We start from the raw sequence: 19,940 nt of genomic DNA, 5'->3' as shown, positions 1-19,940 counted from the left end.
ATCCAAGTTTTACAAGTTTCAGACAGTGAAATCATGAATCATCAGAGAGAACCAGTGGAGATCAAATTCATAAATGACAAAATACAGGATTCACTCAAACATTAAAATCCAAAGGGATGAAACACATTCAAGTAGAATCACGCAACCAGGAGGAATCATCACTGCAGCATCATGATGTCCAAACAGTTCTGGACGTCTGTGGACAGAAGACATCTGAAGCTGGTGACAAATAAAAGCTACAGATGGTTTTAAAATGTACCATCTTAAAGCTTCAGGTTTCTGCATCAGAGAACAGAGATTAGGAGCAGAGGAAGATCCCTGTACCATCACAGACGCTGGCTTTAGAACTGAGCTGATAACAAGCTGGATGGTCCCTCTCCTTTTAACCTGGAGGATGCAGCGTCCATGATTTCCAAACAGAATCTCAGATTGTGATCCATCAGACCTCAGGACAGTTGTCCACTTCACCTCAGTCCATCTTCAATGATCTCGGTCCAGAGAAGGCGGCGGTGTTTCTGGATCATGTTTCTATCTGGTTTCTTCTTTGGAGAGTTTTAACATCATTTGTGGACGCAGCGATGAACTGTGTTCACAGACGATGGTTTTCACAAGTGTTCCTGAGCCCATGCAGTGATTTCCACTCCAGAATGATAGTTTTGTCTAATTTTGTCTGCACTCAGTGTCCTCAGTGGGAAAAAGTCACTTCCTGTTTATGGTTGAACATCAGCGGCTCTTCTATTCTTCACCACACCTCTCTGTCCTCCAGCTTCCTGCTGAGTCTTTGTGTTGTTTCATTCTGTTGTTTTCAAACCTTTTAGTAATAAATGTTCATGTTTGGATTTGTTGTGACTCATCAGTGTCGTCTTGTGGATCAATAAGTTCTGATTCACATCTCCTATCTTCATTTTTCCTGACTGTAGTGGGATTAGTCCGCCTGCTGCTGCAGCTGTTGAACCAGCAGGGGGCAGCACCAACAAGCTGACTGAACTGAAGCAGGAGTCTGAATATTAAATACAAAAACACCTTCACCAAGGTTTTAAAGTCCAGATTTAGTTGAGATTTAAACTTCATGTTTCATGGATAAGAAGAAACTTTAACTTAATTCTCTTTTATTTCTGTAGTTTTATTCTGAACTTTACTGTGAATGTTCGACAGGACAAAGTAGAAGTGTTTGTTTTAAGTAAAGATGAGAGGCAAGGGTTAACAGGGAGGGGGCGGGGCTTCACACAGTCAGTCAGAAGCTGGAAACAAGCAGTCCTCTGCAGGGCTGCAGCTTCACCTGAGCTTCACCTGAGCTTCACCTGAGCTCGTCTCCATCCGCACACACAGGTGAGTCCAACGGCACCACGATGAGTGAGAGAAGGAGGAGAGTTTAAATCAATCAATCAATCAGTTATTCTGTCATTTATTACATTTAATCACCAAGTTGTTTATTTATGAAGAAATTCTTTAAAAGTCTAAAAACATAAGAAAAGAAAAAAGAAACAGAAAGAAACATCATGTCGATGGTTCGTCAGGTTTTAATCTGCTGGTTGTCTGAACTCTGGAAATGGAGGTTTGACTCTGCAGCTGTAGTTTCAGTAATTTAAATCCTATTTGAACCTCTGAAGGTTTGTGGATGTAAATCTGACTTTCAGACTGAAGGTTCGGTCGCTGTGAGGAATTTGTTTAGAAAAAAACTGAAAGAAAATCATTTAAAACCAAAGTTGAAAACTTTCTTTAAATAGTTTATTTGTATTTATATTCAAGGACAGTTTTCCTGTTTTATTGACGGAAATATGAATATGTATTACTTACAGATGCTTATTTCTGTCAGTAAACGGAGGCAAGTTTAACAGAACTATGGTTTTTCTGTGGATTTAATGATGAACTGTGTTGAACTGTAAACAGAGAGCTGAAGGAAACATTCACCTGTTTTATATCCGGCTTGAAATATCATCAGTTTCACAAACAAACTTTTAAAATATGAACGTTTAATTTTATATTCGGATTATTTTGACGACATTTTTTTATAGTTTTGAATCGTTCTTTAATCCTCCTGCTTGGTTACTTTGCGTTGCCCTGGAGGTGGATGAATTTACCTGAACACACCTTCTCAGTTTCACCTCATTATAAACTGTTTGTGATTCTTTTCTTCCTGCAGGCAGCGTTCACAACTGACTGACAACAATAAGAGTTTATTTGCAGTTTAGAGCAGAAGCACAACTTTTTTTATGGATAAAAAAAACATTAAAAAGAATAACTGGTAAAAAAGAAGAATTATTAAAGAACATTTTACAGTAAAAACATTTAAAAAAAAATATGTCAATCAATAATATAGTTTTAAACCTGGACTCTGGAACAAAAGGAAACTCAGAGGAAAGGCAGCAACATGAAATCTATCAGATGGATGTTTTTAAGAAAACAAAATTGTCTGACGTCACATTTAACTGTGTGTGTGTGTGTGTGTGTGTGTGTGTGTGTGTGTGTGTGTGTGTGTGTGTGTGTGTGTGTGTGTGTGTGTGTGTGTGTGTGTGTGTGTGTGTGTGTGTGTGTCCCCGCAGGAGGAGGGTGAAGGTGAGGGAGGACGATGAAGAAAGGCGAGCAAAGAGATGACAGTGCCATGCTTATCGCCATGGAAACCAACCCGGAGAACTACGGCAGCATTCCCATGGTAACGGACATTGAGTTTCATCTGATCAGTAACTTACTGATTGACGACTGGAAAGTTGAGAAAAGAGAGAAGAGTTAAAGCCAGTGAAGGCATTCCTCAGGGAGACGTCCTGGAGCCGCTGATGCTTTTATTTCAACTGAACTTAAATCTTCGATTATATTCATCAACAAAACATTCGATAAAAATATTTTCATTTGAATACTTCTTAGCTGTACGAGTTAAAGAAAAAGTTCTTCCGAAGTATTTGCATTATTTATTTTTGTTTATTCAGTCAAATGCTGAGTTTATTTTGTCTGACACCAGATTATTAAAACATGAAGAATCCGTAGACATAAATAAAATAATTACTTTACTTTATATATTCTTCTGAAAACTTAAATAATAATAATAAAATCTAGGAGTTTTATTTTTCAAACATTCATTTAAAAAAAAAAACTCAAGCAGTTGAAGGAGTAAATAAAAAGTGCATTGAAATATTCTGAGACTAAAAAAAAGCTGGAATGTGTTTTGAAAAAAGTCAAAATTTTCTTTATTTTAGAATGTTTTCAATTAAGTGTTTCGAACATTGTGCTGGATACATTTAGCCTAGCTTAGCATAAAGACTAAGCAGAGAGAAACTGCTAGCGTAGCTCCTTTAAACATGATTGTGACATGAAAACAATCAGCAGCTTCATGTTTCAGCCTCTCAGCTGTTTTATATTTGAACTCAGCTCTTGTTTGATTTAACGCGGCGCCAGCAGGAAACAGGAAGTGTTGTGGAGGTGCGACAGGGCGGCGCCGCGCTGTTTAACACTGACTGAGTGATGAAGAGAACATTGTGTTTGTTCTGGTCTTCGTCTTACCGCCGGGTTCATCACCATTAACAAACTGTGGAGACAAGAAACAGCAGGAAGTTTCCAAGCTGTAAATCTGCTCTCATTTAAGTGCCAGGAAATGATGATGGAGGGGAGTCAATATCTTTCCTCATTTACACAGAAAATATTAAAGAGCGAATACAAAAGCAAAGTTGTTGGAAAGAAAAGAGAAAAAGAGACAAAATATACAGAAATAAATTCAAACCAACAGCAAACAGATGCAGAAATAAAACAAATGAAAAATCTGAACAAAGTGACTCAGAAAAACGTCACCGACACAAAAGAAAAAAAGAAAAGAAAAAAGATGGTAAATACACATAAATGAAGCAAAACGGCTGCAAACAGGCAAACAACTAAATAGAGAATGTAAAAATAACAGAAGTTGATTTGAGAGAACTCAGATGTTTAACTATTCTAACACTGAGGTTTTTTTGTTTTTACCTGTTGTTATTTCCCAGAATGCACCGGGCCAACCTCGGGACAGGAACTTGTTCTGTGACGGATCGACTCGAGTTGGTGAGTAAAACAAATGCTCTGCTGAGTCAGCGTTACCCGATGTGACACATCCTGGCTGAATTATTACTAATCTATCTGTTATGGATGAAACATTTTGATGGGAAAATCAGACATTGTTTTGCAGATTTTGTCTATGGAGTCCAAAAGATGTCAAAAACCACAGATTTAAAATATGAAGACAGACAAGCCACAATTTTGCAAAATTTCATTTCCAATCATCGAGGCTCCGCCCCCTCTCCTCTCACCATCAAAACAAACTGCTGCTAGCTAACAGCTACAACAGGAAGTGCCAGGGTTTGTGGGAAATGTGTTCTTCTGATGGAATGAGGAACATGTTAGATGAGTTTTCTCTACTTCCAGCTGGAAGAGACTGAACTTAGTTTTAGCGCTGAATAAATGTTTTAAAAGCATGTAACGCTCTTATTTTGAAGGCAGATTTATTCTTTGTTTCTATATTAGTCACAGATGGTCTGTTCTGGAAAGATACGTTACTTTAGACTCTTTTTATCACTTTGATCTTCAAAACAGGAAGAAAAACACATTACAGGCCAAATATGTCACCACAGATTAATTTTTATCAGAAACAAAAACAAAACATTTTTCTAATTCCTGCAATTTTACGGCAAAGAACTCACTTCAAATTCCACAAATTAAACCACAAATTTTTAAGAAAAGCTACAAAGCAATCACAAAAAAACGAAAGTATTAAGTATTAATTAGAAAAAGGCTGCTGATGTAAACAGAAGTGGACCGTGAGAGGAACCCTGTGGAGTCCCACTTTTAAAAGCAACAGCAGTTCTTCTAGTGAATTATTTTATTTATAGATCTACTCAGACATTTATAGATTATGGTGGCAGAGTAAATAATATGATTTTTTTCAAATTTGACCATTACGGTTTGAGTCAACACTTTTATTCCACCATAAATAAGGTCTAATGTGACATCACCCACACAGCAGCCAATAGCAGAACAGTGACGGTGTGAGTCCTTTGCTCCCATTGGACAGACTTCGTGTTGGTGTGGGAGGAGCCTCGGACCTTACAGGAGGAGAGTAAAGGTGTCGGCCCCACCCACAGGAAGTGGAGGGAGGAGTTTCTGAAGAAACTGAGGCACTCTGGACTGCTGCTGGAGAAGGTGAGTAAAACAAACACACCTGAGGAGAAAGGTGAGCCACGGTCAGGTCAAACATCTGGAAGTGATCCGGTTCAAGAGAATTTAGCTGATGACACCATCACTTATAATAATTAAAATAATTCATAAATTATTATTTAAAACTTTATATAACATTGAAGTTGATGCTTTTTGAATGGAGTCTGTTGGAGACAGCCCCTAGTGGTCCTCAGTGGTACTACAGATGGAGTCTATGGAGACAGCCCCTAGTGGTCCTCAGTGGTACTACAGATGGAGTCTATGGGGCATCCCCTAGTGGTCCTCAGTGATACTACAGATGGAGTCTATGGAGAGAGCCTCTAGTGGTCCTCAGAGGTACTACAGATGGAGTCTATGGAGACATCCCCTAGTGGTCCTCAGTGGTACTGCACCTTAAATACCTGACCCGTGATGGAGGTGTGTCTCTCTGCAGAAGGAGGTCCTGCAGGCGAAGAAGAGGACCAGCTTCGTCCTCCTCAGCGCTCCATGGAGTGTCCTCTGTTACTACGCAGAGGAGATCAGTCTCCGAGTCCCTCTGCAGGTGAACACATTGTCCTCTGCTGCTGTCCCTGCACACGTCCACGTCCTCACACCGTGTCCTCTGTCCTCCTGCAGGTGGTCAACGCTCCCATCATCAACTGGTCCGAGCAGGTCCTGTCCAAGCTGTCCCTGCCCAACCCTCTGTACCAGGACGTCCCCAACCCTCCACCTGACTACTACACCTGTCAGTTCAGGACCAACAAGCTGCAGAGGTTCACACACACTCAGCTCTCTGTCCTCATGTCTTCACATCCTTCACAAGTCTATCTGGAGCTCAGAGGGACACCAGGAGTCCCGGACGATGATCACATAACTGTCCGGTCTGAGGACAGCCGGGGGACGTTTGTGTCCCGCCGTCCGTCCTCTGTATGGGAGCAGACCAATCTGATTCTGTCTGTTTTCTGTCTGCAGGTTTCTGGGCAGCGATGACAAAGAGACGTTCTTCAAGACGACTCAGAGACACCAGGTGGTGAGTTCAGAGTCCGTACGACATCTCAGACCTGCGGCCGAACCCCCTCCCACCCCACCCCACCCCACCCCACCACCACCACCAACACTGACACCCAAACGCATCACCATCTCCACATTGTGTACATATAAAAGAGTGGAAAACTGAAGCCCAAGCAGACAGTTTTATGTAATACTTCCTTTACATCATCTGACTGAGCGACTCGTCTAGTAACTTGTCAGGTTCTGTCAGTCATCCTGTTGGCAGGTGTGTCATTGTATCTCACAATACACCTGAGAATCAGATCTTAATGACACGTAGAATCCCTCCACGTTACAATTAGACCATTTTTACCTGAACTTTGGTTCATCCTGCTGAGGAGTCCAACATTCAGATCTGAGCTGTGGAGAAATAAAAACTTCTACCAGCTACAAAACACTTTCTAAAAAGTAGTGACGCTGTTTACAGTGTAAATAAAAACAGAATGTGATGATTTGTAAATCACATATTTAATTGAAAAGACAAAGACAACATATATTGTTTAATTCGTGGCAGCAACACGTCTCTAAACGGTGTGACAGGATCAACAAAAGACTGAAAAACTTGTGTAAAGACAAAAAAGAACAGCTGGTGGAACATCTGACAACTAATGAGATTACCATGGCAACAGATCAGTAACATGATTGGGTATAAAAAGATGATTTCAGAGAGGAAGAGTCTCTCAGCAGTGAAGATGGGGAGAGGTTCACCACTCTGAAAGACTGTGTTGGAAAATAGTTCAACAATCTAAGAATAATGTTCCTCAACGTAAAACTACAAAGAATTAGTGGATTTCATCGTCTACGGTTCATAATATCATTAAAAGATTCAGAGAATCTGGAGACATCTCTGAACACAAGGGACAAGGCTGGAAACCAATATTGGATGGTGGTGATCTTCGGGCCCTCAGGCAGCACTGCATTAAAAACACACTATTCTGGAGTGGAAATCACTGCATGGGCTCAGGAACACTTATCATCTTTTTGTTTTCCTTCAGTAAAATGTAGATTACTGATTCTCTGGTTTTCAGCTTCCAGTCTTTGAAAGTAGAAAATTATAAAAACAAATTCTTAATGTCCTGTCAGTTTATTCAATTTCAATTTCAGATGGTTTAAATCCTTTCTCTGTTTTTTTTATTTTGCTGTGGAGTTTGTTTCGCTGCAGTAAATTAAAGCAACTTCAAGTAATGAAGTAAAAATGAAGGTAAAACTTTTGTTTTTTAATCATTTTTAATGATTTCAGAAGAGAAATCCAGAAATAAGATGTTTTTATGGCCAGAAAATACTTTTATATATTTTTTAAATTTGTTATGTTATATTTAATGGAAGATGGAAAATAATATTTTTTTAATCTGACAAACAAAAACAAAACTGTTTCAGAAATGAGTTTAATTTTTTGGGATCTGATTCCTCCTGATGCTTCATCACTGATCCGGACTGATCCGACCCGAACCTGGTCTGTACAAACCTCATCTGATTGGTTCAGAGACGGAAACTCTCCGACTCCTCAGATCCAGGATGTTTCAGTCAACAGACGGATGCTGAAGGCGGCAACGCCTCCTCTTCAAACACAGTCTGCAAACACACATCCTCCAACACACACACACACACACACACACACACACACACACACACACACACACACACACACACACACACACACACACACACACACACATACAATGTAATCAAACTCTGGCTGCTACTTTAATCCTTGAGACTCCTCTCGTGTCTCTGCAGGATTTTTGCTGTATAAACACATCAATCAAAAATCTTCCATCAAAAAGGCACCAAATATTTTTTTCTAAATGTTTTTCTGTGTTTGTGATCGGTACTCGACTTCCTGAGTATCTAACTTTGTAGATCATACATCAATCACTGATTAATTTAAATTTTCTATGATACAAGTCAAAGTTAAATGTTAAATCTACAGTTCAGTGAAGGTCAACGAAATCTCTGTTTATTTGAGAATATCTCTTTAGGTTGAGAGTTAGTTCATGACTCATCTCACGAGCTGCATCATCTTCACAATGTTTCAATTGAAGGACATGAAACTGATGAGAAGAAAAGTTGGGGAAAAAAACAAGTGAAATATTAATAACCGTGGCGTAGTACATCAGCTGGCCTCCAGGTGTCAGCATTTTACAACAGATGCTCACTTCAGTTCTCTTTGTTTTCGACTCAGTACATTAAGATGGGACTGTATTTACATTTACATTTAAATCTTTAAGTAAGAAAAATCAAACATTAGCCCGGTTTGTTCTGCATCTCTAATTTATTTTTAAAAATCCTGTGTAGTTTCTAGAAAATATAAAAGTTGTTACCGTTTTTAAATTTCCTTAAATCATTAAAGAGTTGTATTGAGCCACAGAAGATTTAGTTGAAGTTTCTGTCCCTGCAGCTGTATGAGATCCTGGCCAGGACTCAATATGGTTCACTGAAGAAGGGGGAGGTGGGAATCGACCGGCTGGTGAGTGAGCAGGTCTTCGCTGCTGCCTACCCACTGCATGAGGTGAGACCTGAACCTTGAACCCTGAACCTTGAACCTTGGACCCTGAGCCTTGAACCCTGAACCCTGAACATTGAACATTGAACATTGAACCCTGAACCCTGAACCTTGAACCCTGAACCCTGAACCTTGAACCTTGTACCTTGAACCCTGAACCTTGAAACCTGAACCCTGGACCCTGAACCCTGAACATTGAACCCTGAACCTTGAACCTTGAACCTTGAACCCTGAACCTTGAACCTTGAACCTTGAACCCTGAACCTTGAACCCTGAACCTTGAACCCTGAACCCTGAACCTTGAACCCTGAACCCTGAACCCTGAACCTTAAACCTTGAACCTTGAACCCTGAACCTTGAACCCTGAACCCTGAACCTTGAACCTTGTACCTTGAACCCTGAACCTTGAAACCTGAACCCTGGACCCTGAACCCTGAACATTGAACCCTGAACCTTGAACCCTGAACCTTGAACCCTGAACCCTGAACCCTGAACCTTGAACCCTGAACCCTGAACCTTGAACACTGAACCTTGAACCCTGAACCTTGAACCTTGAACCCTGGACCCTGAACCCTGAACATTGAACATTGAACATTGAACCCTGAACCCTGAACCTTGAACCCTGAACCCTGAACCTTGAACCTTGTACCTTGAACCCTGAACCTTGAAACCTGAACCCTGGACCCTGAACCCTGAACATTGAACCCTGAACCTTGAACCCTGAACCTTGAACCTTGAACCCTGAACCTTGAACCCTGAACCTTGAACCCTGAACCCTGAACCCTGAACCCTGAACCTTAAACCTTGAACCTTGAACACTGAACCTTGAACCCTGAACCTTGAACCCTGAACCCTGAACCTTGAACCTTGTACCTTGAACCCTGAACCTTGAAACCTGAATCCTGGACCCTGAACCCTGAACATTGAACCCTGAACCTTGAACCTTGAACCTTGAACCCTGAACCTTGAACCCTGAACCCTGAACCTTGAACCCTGAACCTTGAACCCTGAACCCTGAACCTTGAACCCTGAACCTTGAACCCTGAACCTTGAACCCTGGACCCTGAACCCTGAACCCTGAACCTTGAACCTTGAACCCTGAACCCTGAACCCTGAACCTTGAACCCTGAACCCTGAACCCTGAACCTTGAACCCTGAACCCTGAACCTTGAACCTTGAACCCTGAACCCTGAACCTTGAACCCTGAACCCTGGACCCTGAACCTTGAACCCTGAACCTTGAACCTTGAACCCTGAACCTTGAACCCTGAACCCTGAACTGTGGTCTCAAACCATCCTTCAGACTTCCTGTCCGCAGTGTCCCTGATGTCGATGTGTTTAGAGTTCTGTGATCCAAACTGAAACCAGTCTGATGTTCTGCGTTGGTTCTGTTTTCAGGGTGATTTCCAGCTGCCGGCCCCCCCGGTGCCCCCCCAGTATTTAGGTCTGAGACAGATCCTGAATACGTACTGGGCCCAGTGGTCCTGTTGGAGACGCTACCAACCTCTGGACCACATCAGGGAGTACTTTGGGGAGAAGATTGCACTGTATTTTGCCTGGATTGGTAACTATAGCAACAACACTTCAAAGTATCTAAATGTGTCTGACTGTAGGTTTCTATGGTAACCGTGTCTGACTGTGGGTTTCTATGGTAACCGTGTCTGACTGTAGGGTCCCATGCTAACCGTGTCTGACTGTAGGTTTCTATGGTAACCACGTCTGAGTATAGGTTTCTATGGTAACCGTGTCTGACTGTCGGTTTATATGGTAACAATGCCTGACTGTAGGTTTCTATGGGAACAATGCCTGACTCTAGGTTTCTATGGGAACAATGCCTGACTGTAGGTTTCTATGGTAACCGTGTCTGACTCTAGGTTTCTACACTGGCTGGCTGTTACCAGCGTCTCTCGTTGGGACGGTGATCTTCCTGATCGGGTTTTGGCTCGTGGCTACTGATGTTCCAGCGTAAGTTTGAACTGCGTCTGACGTGAACACAAGAAAGTTTGTTGTAGCATGTGACATCATCATTAAAAGGTGAGACTCACCTTTTCTAGTCACATTCTTCTGTTGGAACGATCGTTCAGGAATCTATTTATCTCCGTTAGTATGCCGATGACACTGATGACATTATCTGAAATGTGATCTTGAACTTCATATTTTATACACCTGTATGGCATCAGAGTTAAACACCTGGCGTCACACGACATCTGTGTTTGTAGGAAGGAGGTGTGTAACAGTGGAAACACGTTCATCATGTGTCCAATCTGTAACATCTGCTCCTACTGGAACTACTCCAGCATCTGTGTCACCTACAAGGTACCTGTCTGCACCTGTCTGTCTGTCTCTGTACCAATCTGTCTGTCTCTACACCTGTCTGTCTGTCTCTGCACCTGTCTGTCTGTCTCTGCACGGGTCTGTCTGTCTCGACACCTGTCTGTCTGTCTCTGCACCTGTATGTCTGTCTCTACACCTGTCTGTCTCGGCACTTGTCTGTCTGTCTGTCTGTCTGTCTCTACACCTGTCTTTCTCAACACCTGTCTGTCTGTCTCTACACCTGTCTGTCTCTAAATCTGTCTGTCTCTCTGACTACCTGTCTGTCTGTCTGTCTCTGCACCTGTCTGTCTGTCTCGACACCTGCCTGTCTGTCTCGACACCTGTCTGTCTCGACACTTGTCTGTCTGTCTCAACACCTGTCTGTCTGTCTCTACACCTGTCTGTCTCTAAATCTGTCTGTCTCTCTGACTACCTGTCTGTCTGTCTCTGCACCTGTCTGTCTGTCTCGACACTTGTCTGTCTGTCTCTACACCTGTCTGTCTGTCTCTACACCTGTCTTTCTCAACACCTGTCTGTCTGTCTTGACACCTGTCTGTTTTTACACCTGTATGTCTGTCTCTACACCCGTCTGTCTCTTTGACCACCTGTCTGTCTGTCTCTGCGTAGGCTGGTCTCCTTTTTGATAACGGAGGGACGGTGTTTCTCAGCGTCTTCATGTCTCTGTGGGCTGTCACCTTCCTGGAGTACTGGAAGAGAACATGTTCTGCTCTGTCTCACCGCTGGGACTGCTCCGACTTCCAGGACATCGAGGTACCTTTCGCTCACCTGTCTCACCTCACACCTGTGAATTGAAGATAATAAAGTGACTGCATGAGTTTTTGAGACCTCCTGAATGTCGTCCCTCCTTCTTGGACAGGAGCGACCTCGTCCAGAGTTCACCACCATGGCGCCAATGACCATGAGGAACCCGGTGACCGGAGTGGAGGAACCTTACTTTCCTGAAAACAAGCGCTTCAACAGAACTCTGACGGGCTGCATGGTCATCATCATCATGGTAAGTCCACTGACTTCTGACCGCTCTGATGTGAGGGTACTTCCGAATGATTTCAACCTCACTGACTGGGACTGAGGACATAAACCAAAGCAGCTCCAGCTATTAAACACTAAGTAAACACAGTTACCGGGCTGGTCCATCGTCCACTCAGTGCAGTAAAGCTGACCGATAAAAATCTGTAACATAAAGTTCAGTGAGAATGAAAGTGGAGGTTTTAAAAGAGAAATTCAACATGCCGGATGTGTTTGGGGAAGCAGCCTGAAGTCACCCGATGACCTTCGTCTGTGCAGGTTTCAGTGGTCCTGATCTTTCTTATGGCCATCATCTTGTACCGCACCATCCTCAGCATCATCATCTACAAGTCCAACTACAGCTTCTTCAGCATCTCTGTGAGTAAAGCAACACAACAACACAACAACACAACACAAATGCAGTATTCCTTCACTGAGATACGAAGTTTAATGGAAAGGTCAGAGGATCCAGGACGTTTCCCTGAGGGATGCCACGGGTGACAAAGCTCACATTTCTGTTTTTCTGTGTGTGTGTGTGTGTGTGTGTGTGTGTGTGTGTGTGTGTGTGTGTGTGTGTGTGTGTGTGTGTGTGTGTGTGTGTGTGTGTGTGTGTGTGTGTGTGTGTGTGTGTGTGTGTGTGTGTGTGTGTGTGTGTGTGTGTGCGCGTGTGTGTCTGTGTGTGCGCGTGTGTGTGTTCAGGCTGGGAGGATAGCTAGTATTTCAGGATCAGTGTTGAACCTGCTGGTCATCCTGATGTTGTCCAGGATTTACACGACGCTGGCCCACATCCTCACCCGCTGGGGTGAGTCGGAGTTACCCTCCTCATCTCACTTTTATATCTAACTGAACTTAACACTGTAGAAATTATTTCATGAATACACTGTGAGATCTGGTCTTCTTGGTCAGTCAATCATTTTCCAAGTTGTACTCGATATCAGATAATATTGAAACTAAAACACGTTTTTCTGTATGTTTTTCATATAAAGGGACATTTTGGGGGTTCTTTTGTCAAAAAATGTGTGATGTCAGTCAATATTGTTCTTCTAAAAACGGACCATTTTAATTCAGTTTTGAATTCAATGTTTTGGGTGAATTAGTTTTCAGCTGAAGATCATTTTGATTTCATGTTTTAGAACATTAAATTCGATTTTAGAACATTTTAACTGTCAGAAAACCTGAATTGACTCAAAACTCTGTTTTGAATGTCACAGGAAAATTACTTTTCAAAATAAATCAAAGTGTGTAGTATTGATGTGTGTGCTGTGTGCAGTGTGTGCATCCAATATTGGATGGTGGTGATCTTCGGCCCTCAGGCAGCACTGCATTAAAAACACATTATTCTGGAGTGGAAATCACTGCATGGGCTCAGGAACACTTGTGAAAACCATCGTCTGCTCCTCCTCACGTAATGTTTCCTTTCTGTGTGTTTCTGTCAGAGATGCATCGCACTCAGACTAAATATGAAGACATGTTCATCCTCAAAGTTTTCATCTTCCAGTTCGTTAACTTCTACTCATCTCCAGTTTACATCGCTTTCTTCAAAGGCAGGTGAGAGCAGCAGCAGCCAATCAGAGCAGGCCTCTCAGCTTCAGCAACACAGGTCGTTTTTCTTCACAAACCTTTTAAAAAAATGTTCCTTCTCGTTTCATTTGGTCACTTTAATCCTTCAGTTTTATCGTGTTCCTCGTCTCTGTGTTTGAATATGAAAATGTTTTATCCTCAACGTGAAACTGATTCAAGCTGGTTTGTAAAGTCGGAGTACAGAAGGCGTCACAGGCATCAACAGGAGAAAACTGAAATTAATTTACTTATTTTCAAAATTTGTTTTTATTGTAAATTTTGTTTATTGTCTCTTAACTATTTCTTTGTTTGATTGTTTGTTTGTTTGTTTGGTTGGATTTTGGGTTGGTTGGTTGGTGGGATGGTGGGATGTTTGATTTGTTTGGTTGGTGGGATGTTGGGATGGTTGGTTGTTTGTTTGGTTGGTGGGATGTTGGGATGGTTGGTTGTTTGTTTGGTTGGTGGGATGTTGGGATGGTTGGTTGTTTGTTTGGTTGGTGGGATGTTGGGATGGTTGGATGGTGGGATGTTTGGTTGTTTGGTTGGTGGGATGGTGGGATGTTTGATTGTTTGTTTGGTTGGTGGGATGGTGGGATGGTGGGATGGTTGGTTGGTTGGTTGGTGGGATGGTGGGATGGTTGGTTGGTTGGTTGGTTGGTTGGTGGGATGGTGGGATGGTGCGATGGTGGGATGGTTGGCGGGGTGTTTGGTTGTTTGTTTGGTTGGTTGGATGGTGGGATGTTTGGTTGTTTGTTTGGTTGGTGGAATGGTGGGATGGTGGGATGTTTGGTTGTTTGTTTGGTTGGTGGAATGGTGGGATGTTTGGTTGTTTGTTTGGTTGGTGGGATGGTGGGATGATGGGATGTTTGGTTGTTTGTTTGGTTGGTGGGATGTTGGGATGGTTGGATGGTGGGATGTTTGGTTGGTGGGATGTTTGGTTTGGTTGGTGGGATGTTGGGATGGTTGGATGGTGGGATGTTTGGTTGTTTGGTTGGTTGGTGGGATGTTGGGATGGTTGGTTGGTGGGATGTTTGGCTGTTTGGTTGGTGGGATGTTGGGATGGTTGGATGGTGGGATGGTGGGATGTTTGGTTGTTTGGTTGGTTGGTGGGATGTTGGGATGGCTGGTTGGTGGGATGTTTGGCTGTTTGGTTGGTGGGATGTTTGGTTGTTTGTTTTGTTGGTGGGATGATGGGATGTTTGGTTGTTTGTTTGGTTGATGGGATGGTTGGATGGTGGGATGGTGGGATGTTTGGTTGTTTGTTTGGTTGGTGGGATGGTTGGTTGTTTGTTTTGTTGGTGGGATGATGGGATGTTTGGTTGTTTGGTTGGTGGGATGGTTTGATGGTGGGATGTTTGGTTTTTTTGGTTGGTGGGATGGTGGGATGTTTGGTTGTTTGTTTGGTTGATGGGATGGTTGGATGATGGGATGTTTGGTTGTTTGTTTGGTTGGTGGGATGTTGGGATGGTTGGATGGTTGGTTGGTTGGTTTTTAGGTTCGTTGGTTACCCTGGAAACTATAACACTTTATTTGGAGTTCGCAATGAAGACGTGAGTCTGTCGCACTGTGTTAAAATAGAAACTGATTATTGACATAAATAAATCTCAGTAAACAGCCAGACTGTGACAGAAATTCTCTTCTTTTTTTAACATTTTTGTTTTTTAATGAAATATATTGATTAATGACTGAACCAGAATAACAACAGAAGTAAACGATCTTTCAGTGTGGAGCCGGCGGATGTCTTATTGACCTGGCTCAAGAGCTGCTGGTCATCATGGTGGGAAAACAGCTGATCAATAACATCCAGGAGTTCATCTCCCCGTAAACAACAAACACACACAAACACATGATCAACAATAAACAACTTGTCTCAGAGGAACAAGGTAAACTATGGAGCTCATTATTTGGCAGGAAGTTGAAGTCGTGGTGGCAAAAGAGAAGGCTGAGTCCTCAGCTGAAGGAGGAGGAGGAGGAGGAGGAGGAGGAGAAGGAGGAAGGTCAGAGGGAGGAGCATCAGCAGGAGGAGGAAGAGGAGGAGGGTTCTCCCTGGGAGTCGGACTACCAGCTGCTGGTCTGTGAGGGACTCTTCAGCGAGTATCTGGAGATGGGTGAGTCCTGTCCTCGAATCATCCTCACAACATATATCAGATTATTATTTCACAGGAACACAGAAACCAGCCAATTGATGGAAAATCCATTAACAACACTTTTAAGAGATTAATCATTTTTACAGACATTTTTAGGCAAAAATACCAAAACTTAAAAGGAATTGCAGACTTGGGCATTTTATATATTTAAAAAAAAAATCAATGAATTGATAAAGGAAATAAGAGGATAATAAGATGTATTGATAATGAGCCTTACTGCCTGTTCGGACTCTGAACTCTTAAAGAGACAGTGACATACGTTGACAGATGTAGATCCAAAACAGCCTCCCACTTTGTCTGTTAGGTTACCACCTGAGTCCAGAGGTGCTGAATGAGGCATGCTGGGAAATGTAGTGTGTTCCTCTTCACTGTGAACCTTCCTCATCCTCAGTGCTCCAGTTTGGCTTCATCACCATCTTCGTGGCGGCGTGTCCTCTCGCTCCTCTCTTCGCTCTCATCAATAACTGGGTGGAGATCCGTCTGGACGCTCAGAAGTTCGTGACTGAATATCGCCGCCCGGTGGTAGAGCGAGCTCAGGATATCGGCATCTGGTTCCCCATCCTGCAGTTCATCACACACATGGCCGTTCTGAGCAACGTAAGACTGTGATGTGTGTGAGGAAGAGTCGGTCTCCTCTTCAAACATCCATCTGACGGTTCACCAGAAGAGTCTGAACTTCTCCAAACTCCTCCTTCAGGCGTTCCTCATCGCGTTCACCTCGTCCTTCCTGCCGCGTCTGTACTACCGCTACACCAGAGACAGCACGCTGAGCGGCTTCGTCAACTTCACTCTGGCGACGTCACCGCGCAACTACAGCCAGCAGCACCAGCACACATCCTGCAGGTGGGCCGCTTCCCCGGCAACAGGGCCTCCAGACGGACCAATGAATGAGCTCTCTGTGGGTCACGTGACCTCACGTTGAGAGCGGATTGCTCTGGAGGGTAACGGATGGTTGATGTGTTGGAATCAGCAGTCGTCATTAACTATTGGTCGTCTGCAGGTATCGGGGCTTCAGGGATGGAAACGGTGAACACCTGCCGGAGTACTTCTACCTCCTCGCCATACGACTCAGCTTCGTCATCGTCTTCGAGGTCGGCGTCTCTCACACTTCAGTTAAACTGACAAAGATGCTTTTGAGAAAATATCTGAACTTCTAGAGTTTCTGAATTTGAAGATTGAATTCTGTACGTTCTGTGTTTAAAAAAAACACAATCCAAATTATTCTCAGTACTTTTACAGCCGGCTCCCCGTTGATCAGTTGATGAGTGAGCGATACGACAGGTCTGAATCCCGCCGAGCTCCTGCTGTGACACGCTGAAGGGTTTTTTACCGTCTCTCTTCCTCAGCATGTGGTCTTCTTCGTCGGCCGTCTGATCGACCTGATGGTTCCTGACATCCCAGAGGAGGTGGAGCTGAAGATGAAGAGGGAGCACTACATGGCCAAAGAGGCTCTGGCTGAGAACCAGGTCCAATGAAATGAAGTATCTTTCCAGGTTGTTCCTGTCTTGGTTTCCTGTCAGTTTCAGTTCTGATAGTTTCTGATGTACTTTGGTTTTGTTCCTCTGTTTTAATCTGTGCTGGCAGTCGTTGGGGAAAACCATCATCCCTGGTGATAAAGAGATTGTTTCCTGCGACCTGCGACGGCGTGTCTCCAGAGTTTCACCAGCACAGAGCGACTCGCCTCCACCAACCCTGAAGGAGATCCCAGAGGAAGCCGAACCACCCGGCAGCTGCTGACACGACGCACAACTGGACTCCGACGACCTCCAGACGAGACCTTCAACTCCTTCTGATCCACTGTCAGAACTCCACAGTAACTGTGTGTCTACAAGGTCTTGCTGTTTGTAACCTCCTGCTACAAGAACTACGAGATTTCTTCTAGATTTCTACAAACTCCTTCAGACCGCTGAAGGATCTACAGTTGTGTCGACTTTTTACGCAAACAACCCAAATTCTTCCAGGTCTACAGGACCTACAATACCTCCTCTGATCCTGCACAAGATGGAAACAAGTCCTTCTCGGTATTAGATCTACGAGACTTCTGTTACAGTATGTGTCCGCAGGATCTACGGGTCCTGCAGCAGTGTTCCCAGAGGTCCACAAGATCTACAATATCTATTCTAGATGTGTACAAGGTGGAGAAAGCCTCTGGCAGAGTGTTTTACCAGCGCTCGACCTGCACAAGATCTCAAGCATCTCATCAAGGTCAATCAGCATCCTTATCAGTCTCTTAGAGATCTCGCAGACATCTTGTAGGTCTCGCAGACTACGTGAACCGTCAAAGGTCGTGTCAGTCTCCCACACGGTCTGTACAAAGTCTACAAGCCTAGCAAGATATCTACGAAAGCTGCAAGACTCGTTCAAGATCTCTGTGATAAGATAAGACCCACAAGATGGTGACGAGCTTTCCATAAGAGCTACAAGGCAGAGCAGGTGCTAAACATTTACATGTCCTCCAAGAACCCGTCAAAGACCTCTGACAGATCTCCACAAAGAAAACAAGATATCTGGAAGTGTTCCACAAACTCCCTATGACTCCAACGAATCCAAGGAGTTCTGCAACAAAACCTTTTTCAGGAACCTAAAATCTTTAAAAACTCTGTGAAAGCAAAACCTGAAATATCTGTAAAAGACCTTTAAATGAGAAATTATAATAATTAAAATTTTCAATAATTCATAAAGAGGTTCCAGATAAAAAACAAACAAAAGGATCAAATTAATATCCTTCGTGTTCAGTTATTAGTCCGAGATGTTTTTTCAAACCAGTTGTCATATTAAAACATGTACTTATTAAAAGTTTTAATAATATTTTGCAGGCTGTGTATGAAAATGTTTATGCACAAAATATTAGACACGCTTTTGTTTATTCACCATGATTATAGATTTTGTTGTTGATTCCGGTCTACAACTGTGCAGCCTCATTTTGAGGACCTATCAGCCCTCAACTATCTGACATTAACATGTAAATCACGTAAATAAACAAACACATGAATTGATAAAGGGATTAATAAAGTGTATAAAATCAAATCAAAAATCAAAAATCGAATTGTCACATGAGGAGAGAGGAGAGAAGAGCAGCAGGTATTTAACACTCTGGCACATCTTTGTTCAGTGTGTTTTAAATTTTAACGCTCCCTCCGTTAGAAATGTATTTCACATTTATAAATGTCTGAACACTGGAGTTTGTAATTCCCAACCTGAAACGTCAGACTTGACACGATCAAGTCGGTTCAGACTCAGATTATTGAATTATATACCTACTGTACATACATATACATACATACATACATACATACAGTAGTGTGAAAAAGCATTTGCCTCCTTCCTGATTTCTTATTTTTTTGCATGTTTGTCACACTTAAATGTTTCAGATCATCAAATAAATTTAAATATTAGTCAAAGATAACACAAGTGAACACAAAATGCAGTTTTTAAATGAAGGTTTTTATTATTAAGGGAGAAAAACAATCCAAACCCACATGGCCCTGTGTGAAAAAGTGTTTGCCCCCTAAACCTAATAACTGGTTGGACCACCCTCAGCAGCAACAACTGCAATCAAGCGTTTGTGATAACTTGCAATGAGTCTTTTCCAGCTGTGGAGGAATGTTGGCCCACTCATCTTTACAGAGTTGTTGTAATTCAGCCACATTGGAGGGTTTTCCAGCACCAACCTCCTTTTTAAGGTCACGCCACAGCATCTCAAGAGGATTCAGGTCAGGACTTTGACGAGGCCACTCCAAAGTCTTCATTTTGTTTTTCTTCATCCATTCAGAGGTGGACTTGCTGGTGTGTTTTGGATCATCGTCCTGCTGCAGAACCCAAGTTGGCTTCAGCTTGAGGTCACGAACAGATGGCCGGACGTTCTCCTTCAGGATATTTTGGTAGACAGTAGAATTCATGGTTCCATTTATCACAGCAAGTCTTCCAGGTCCTGAAGCAGTAAAACAGCCCCAGACCATCACACTACCACCACCATATTTTACTGTTGGTATGAGGTTCTTGTTCTGAAATGCGGTGTTACTTTTACGCCAGATGTAACGGGACACACACCTTCCAAAAAGTTCAACTTTTGTCTCGTCAGTCCACAGAGTATTTTCCCAAAAGTCTTGGGGATCATCAAGATGTTTTCTGGTAAAAACGAGACGAGCCTTAATGTTCTTTTTGCTCAGCGGTGGTTTTGGTCTTTGAACT

The 19,940-nt window shown here is 42.8% G+C and overlaps 1 protein-coding gene across 1 annotated transcript; it reads left to right on the top strand.

Annotated features, from left to right (window-relative positions):
* The first annotated feature begins 1,282 nt into the window (after nt 1-1,282).
* Nucleotides 1,283-18,727, top strand: LOC138636977 (anoctamin-7-like). The gene is made up of 24 exons (XM_069725384.1): nt 1,283-1,329; nt 2,544-2,653; nt 3,966-4,023; nt 5,030-5,157; nt 5,606-5,713; nt 5,788-5,924; nt 6,124-6,181; nt 8,600-8,710; nt 10,102-10,267; nt 10,578-10,668; nt 10,923-11,019; nt 11,644-11,787; nt 11,894-12,031; nt 12,322-12,420; nt 12,742-12,844; nt 13,479-13,590; nt 15,098-15,152; nt 15,326-15,423; nt 15,514-15,710; nt 16,141-16,346; nt 16,447-16,592; nt 16,750-16,840; nt 17,096-17,215; nt 17,334-18,727. Exons 2-24 carry the CDS (start codon nt 2,570-2,572, stop codon nt 17,484-17,486), a joined length of 2,700 nt encoding a protein of 899 aa, XP_069581485.1. The 5' UTR covers nt 1,283-1,329; nt 2,544-2,569; the 3' UTR covers nt 17,487-18,727.
* Nucleotides 18,728-19,940: the final 1,213 nt, after the last annotated feature.

Source organism: Brachyistius frenatus, unplaced genomic scaffold, assembly GCF_029030835.1.
Source record: "Brachyistius frenatus isolate BFR_SWC_R1_liver_20210118 unplaced genomic scaffold, ASM2903083v1 Contig_420, whole genome shotgun sequence".
NCBI lineage: Eukaryota > Metazoa > Chordata > Actinopteri > Embiotocidae > Brachyistius > Brachyistius frenatus.
This window is presented reverse-complemented; position numbering and strand designations above follow the sequence as displayed.

Coding starts and splice junctions, on each gene's coding strand:
- LOC138636977 (XM_069725384.1), top strand. CDS start 2,570: ATGAAGAAAGGCGAGCAAAGAGATGACAGTGCCATGCTTATCGCCATG. Junction 5,714..5,787: donor GTCTCCGAGTCCCTCTGCAG/GTGAACACATTG, acceptor GTCCTCCTGCAG/GTGGTCAACGCTCCCATCAT. Junction 12,421..12,741: donor ACAGCTTCTTCAGCATCTCT/GTGAGTAAAGCA, acceptor GTGTGTGTTCAG/GCTGGGAGGATAGCTAGTAT.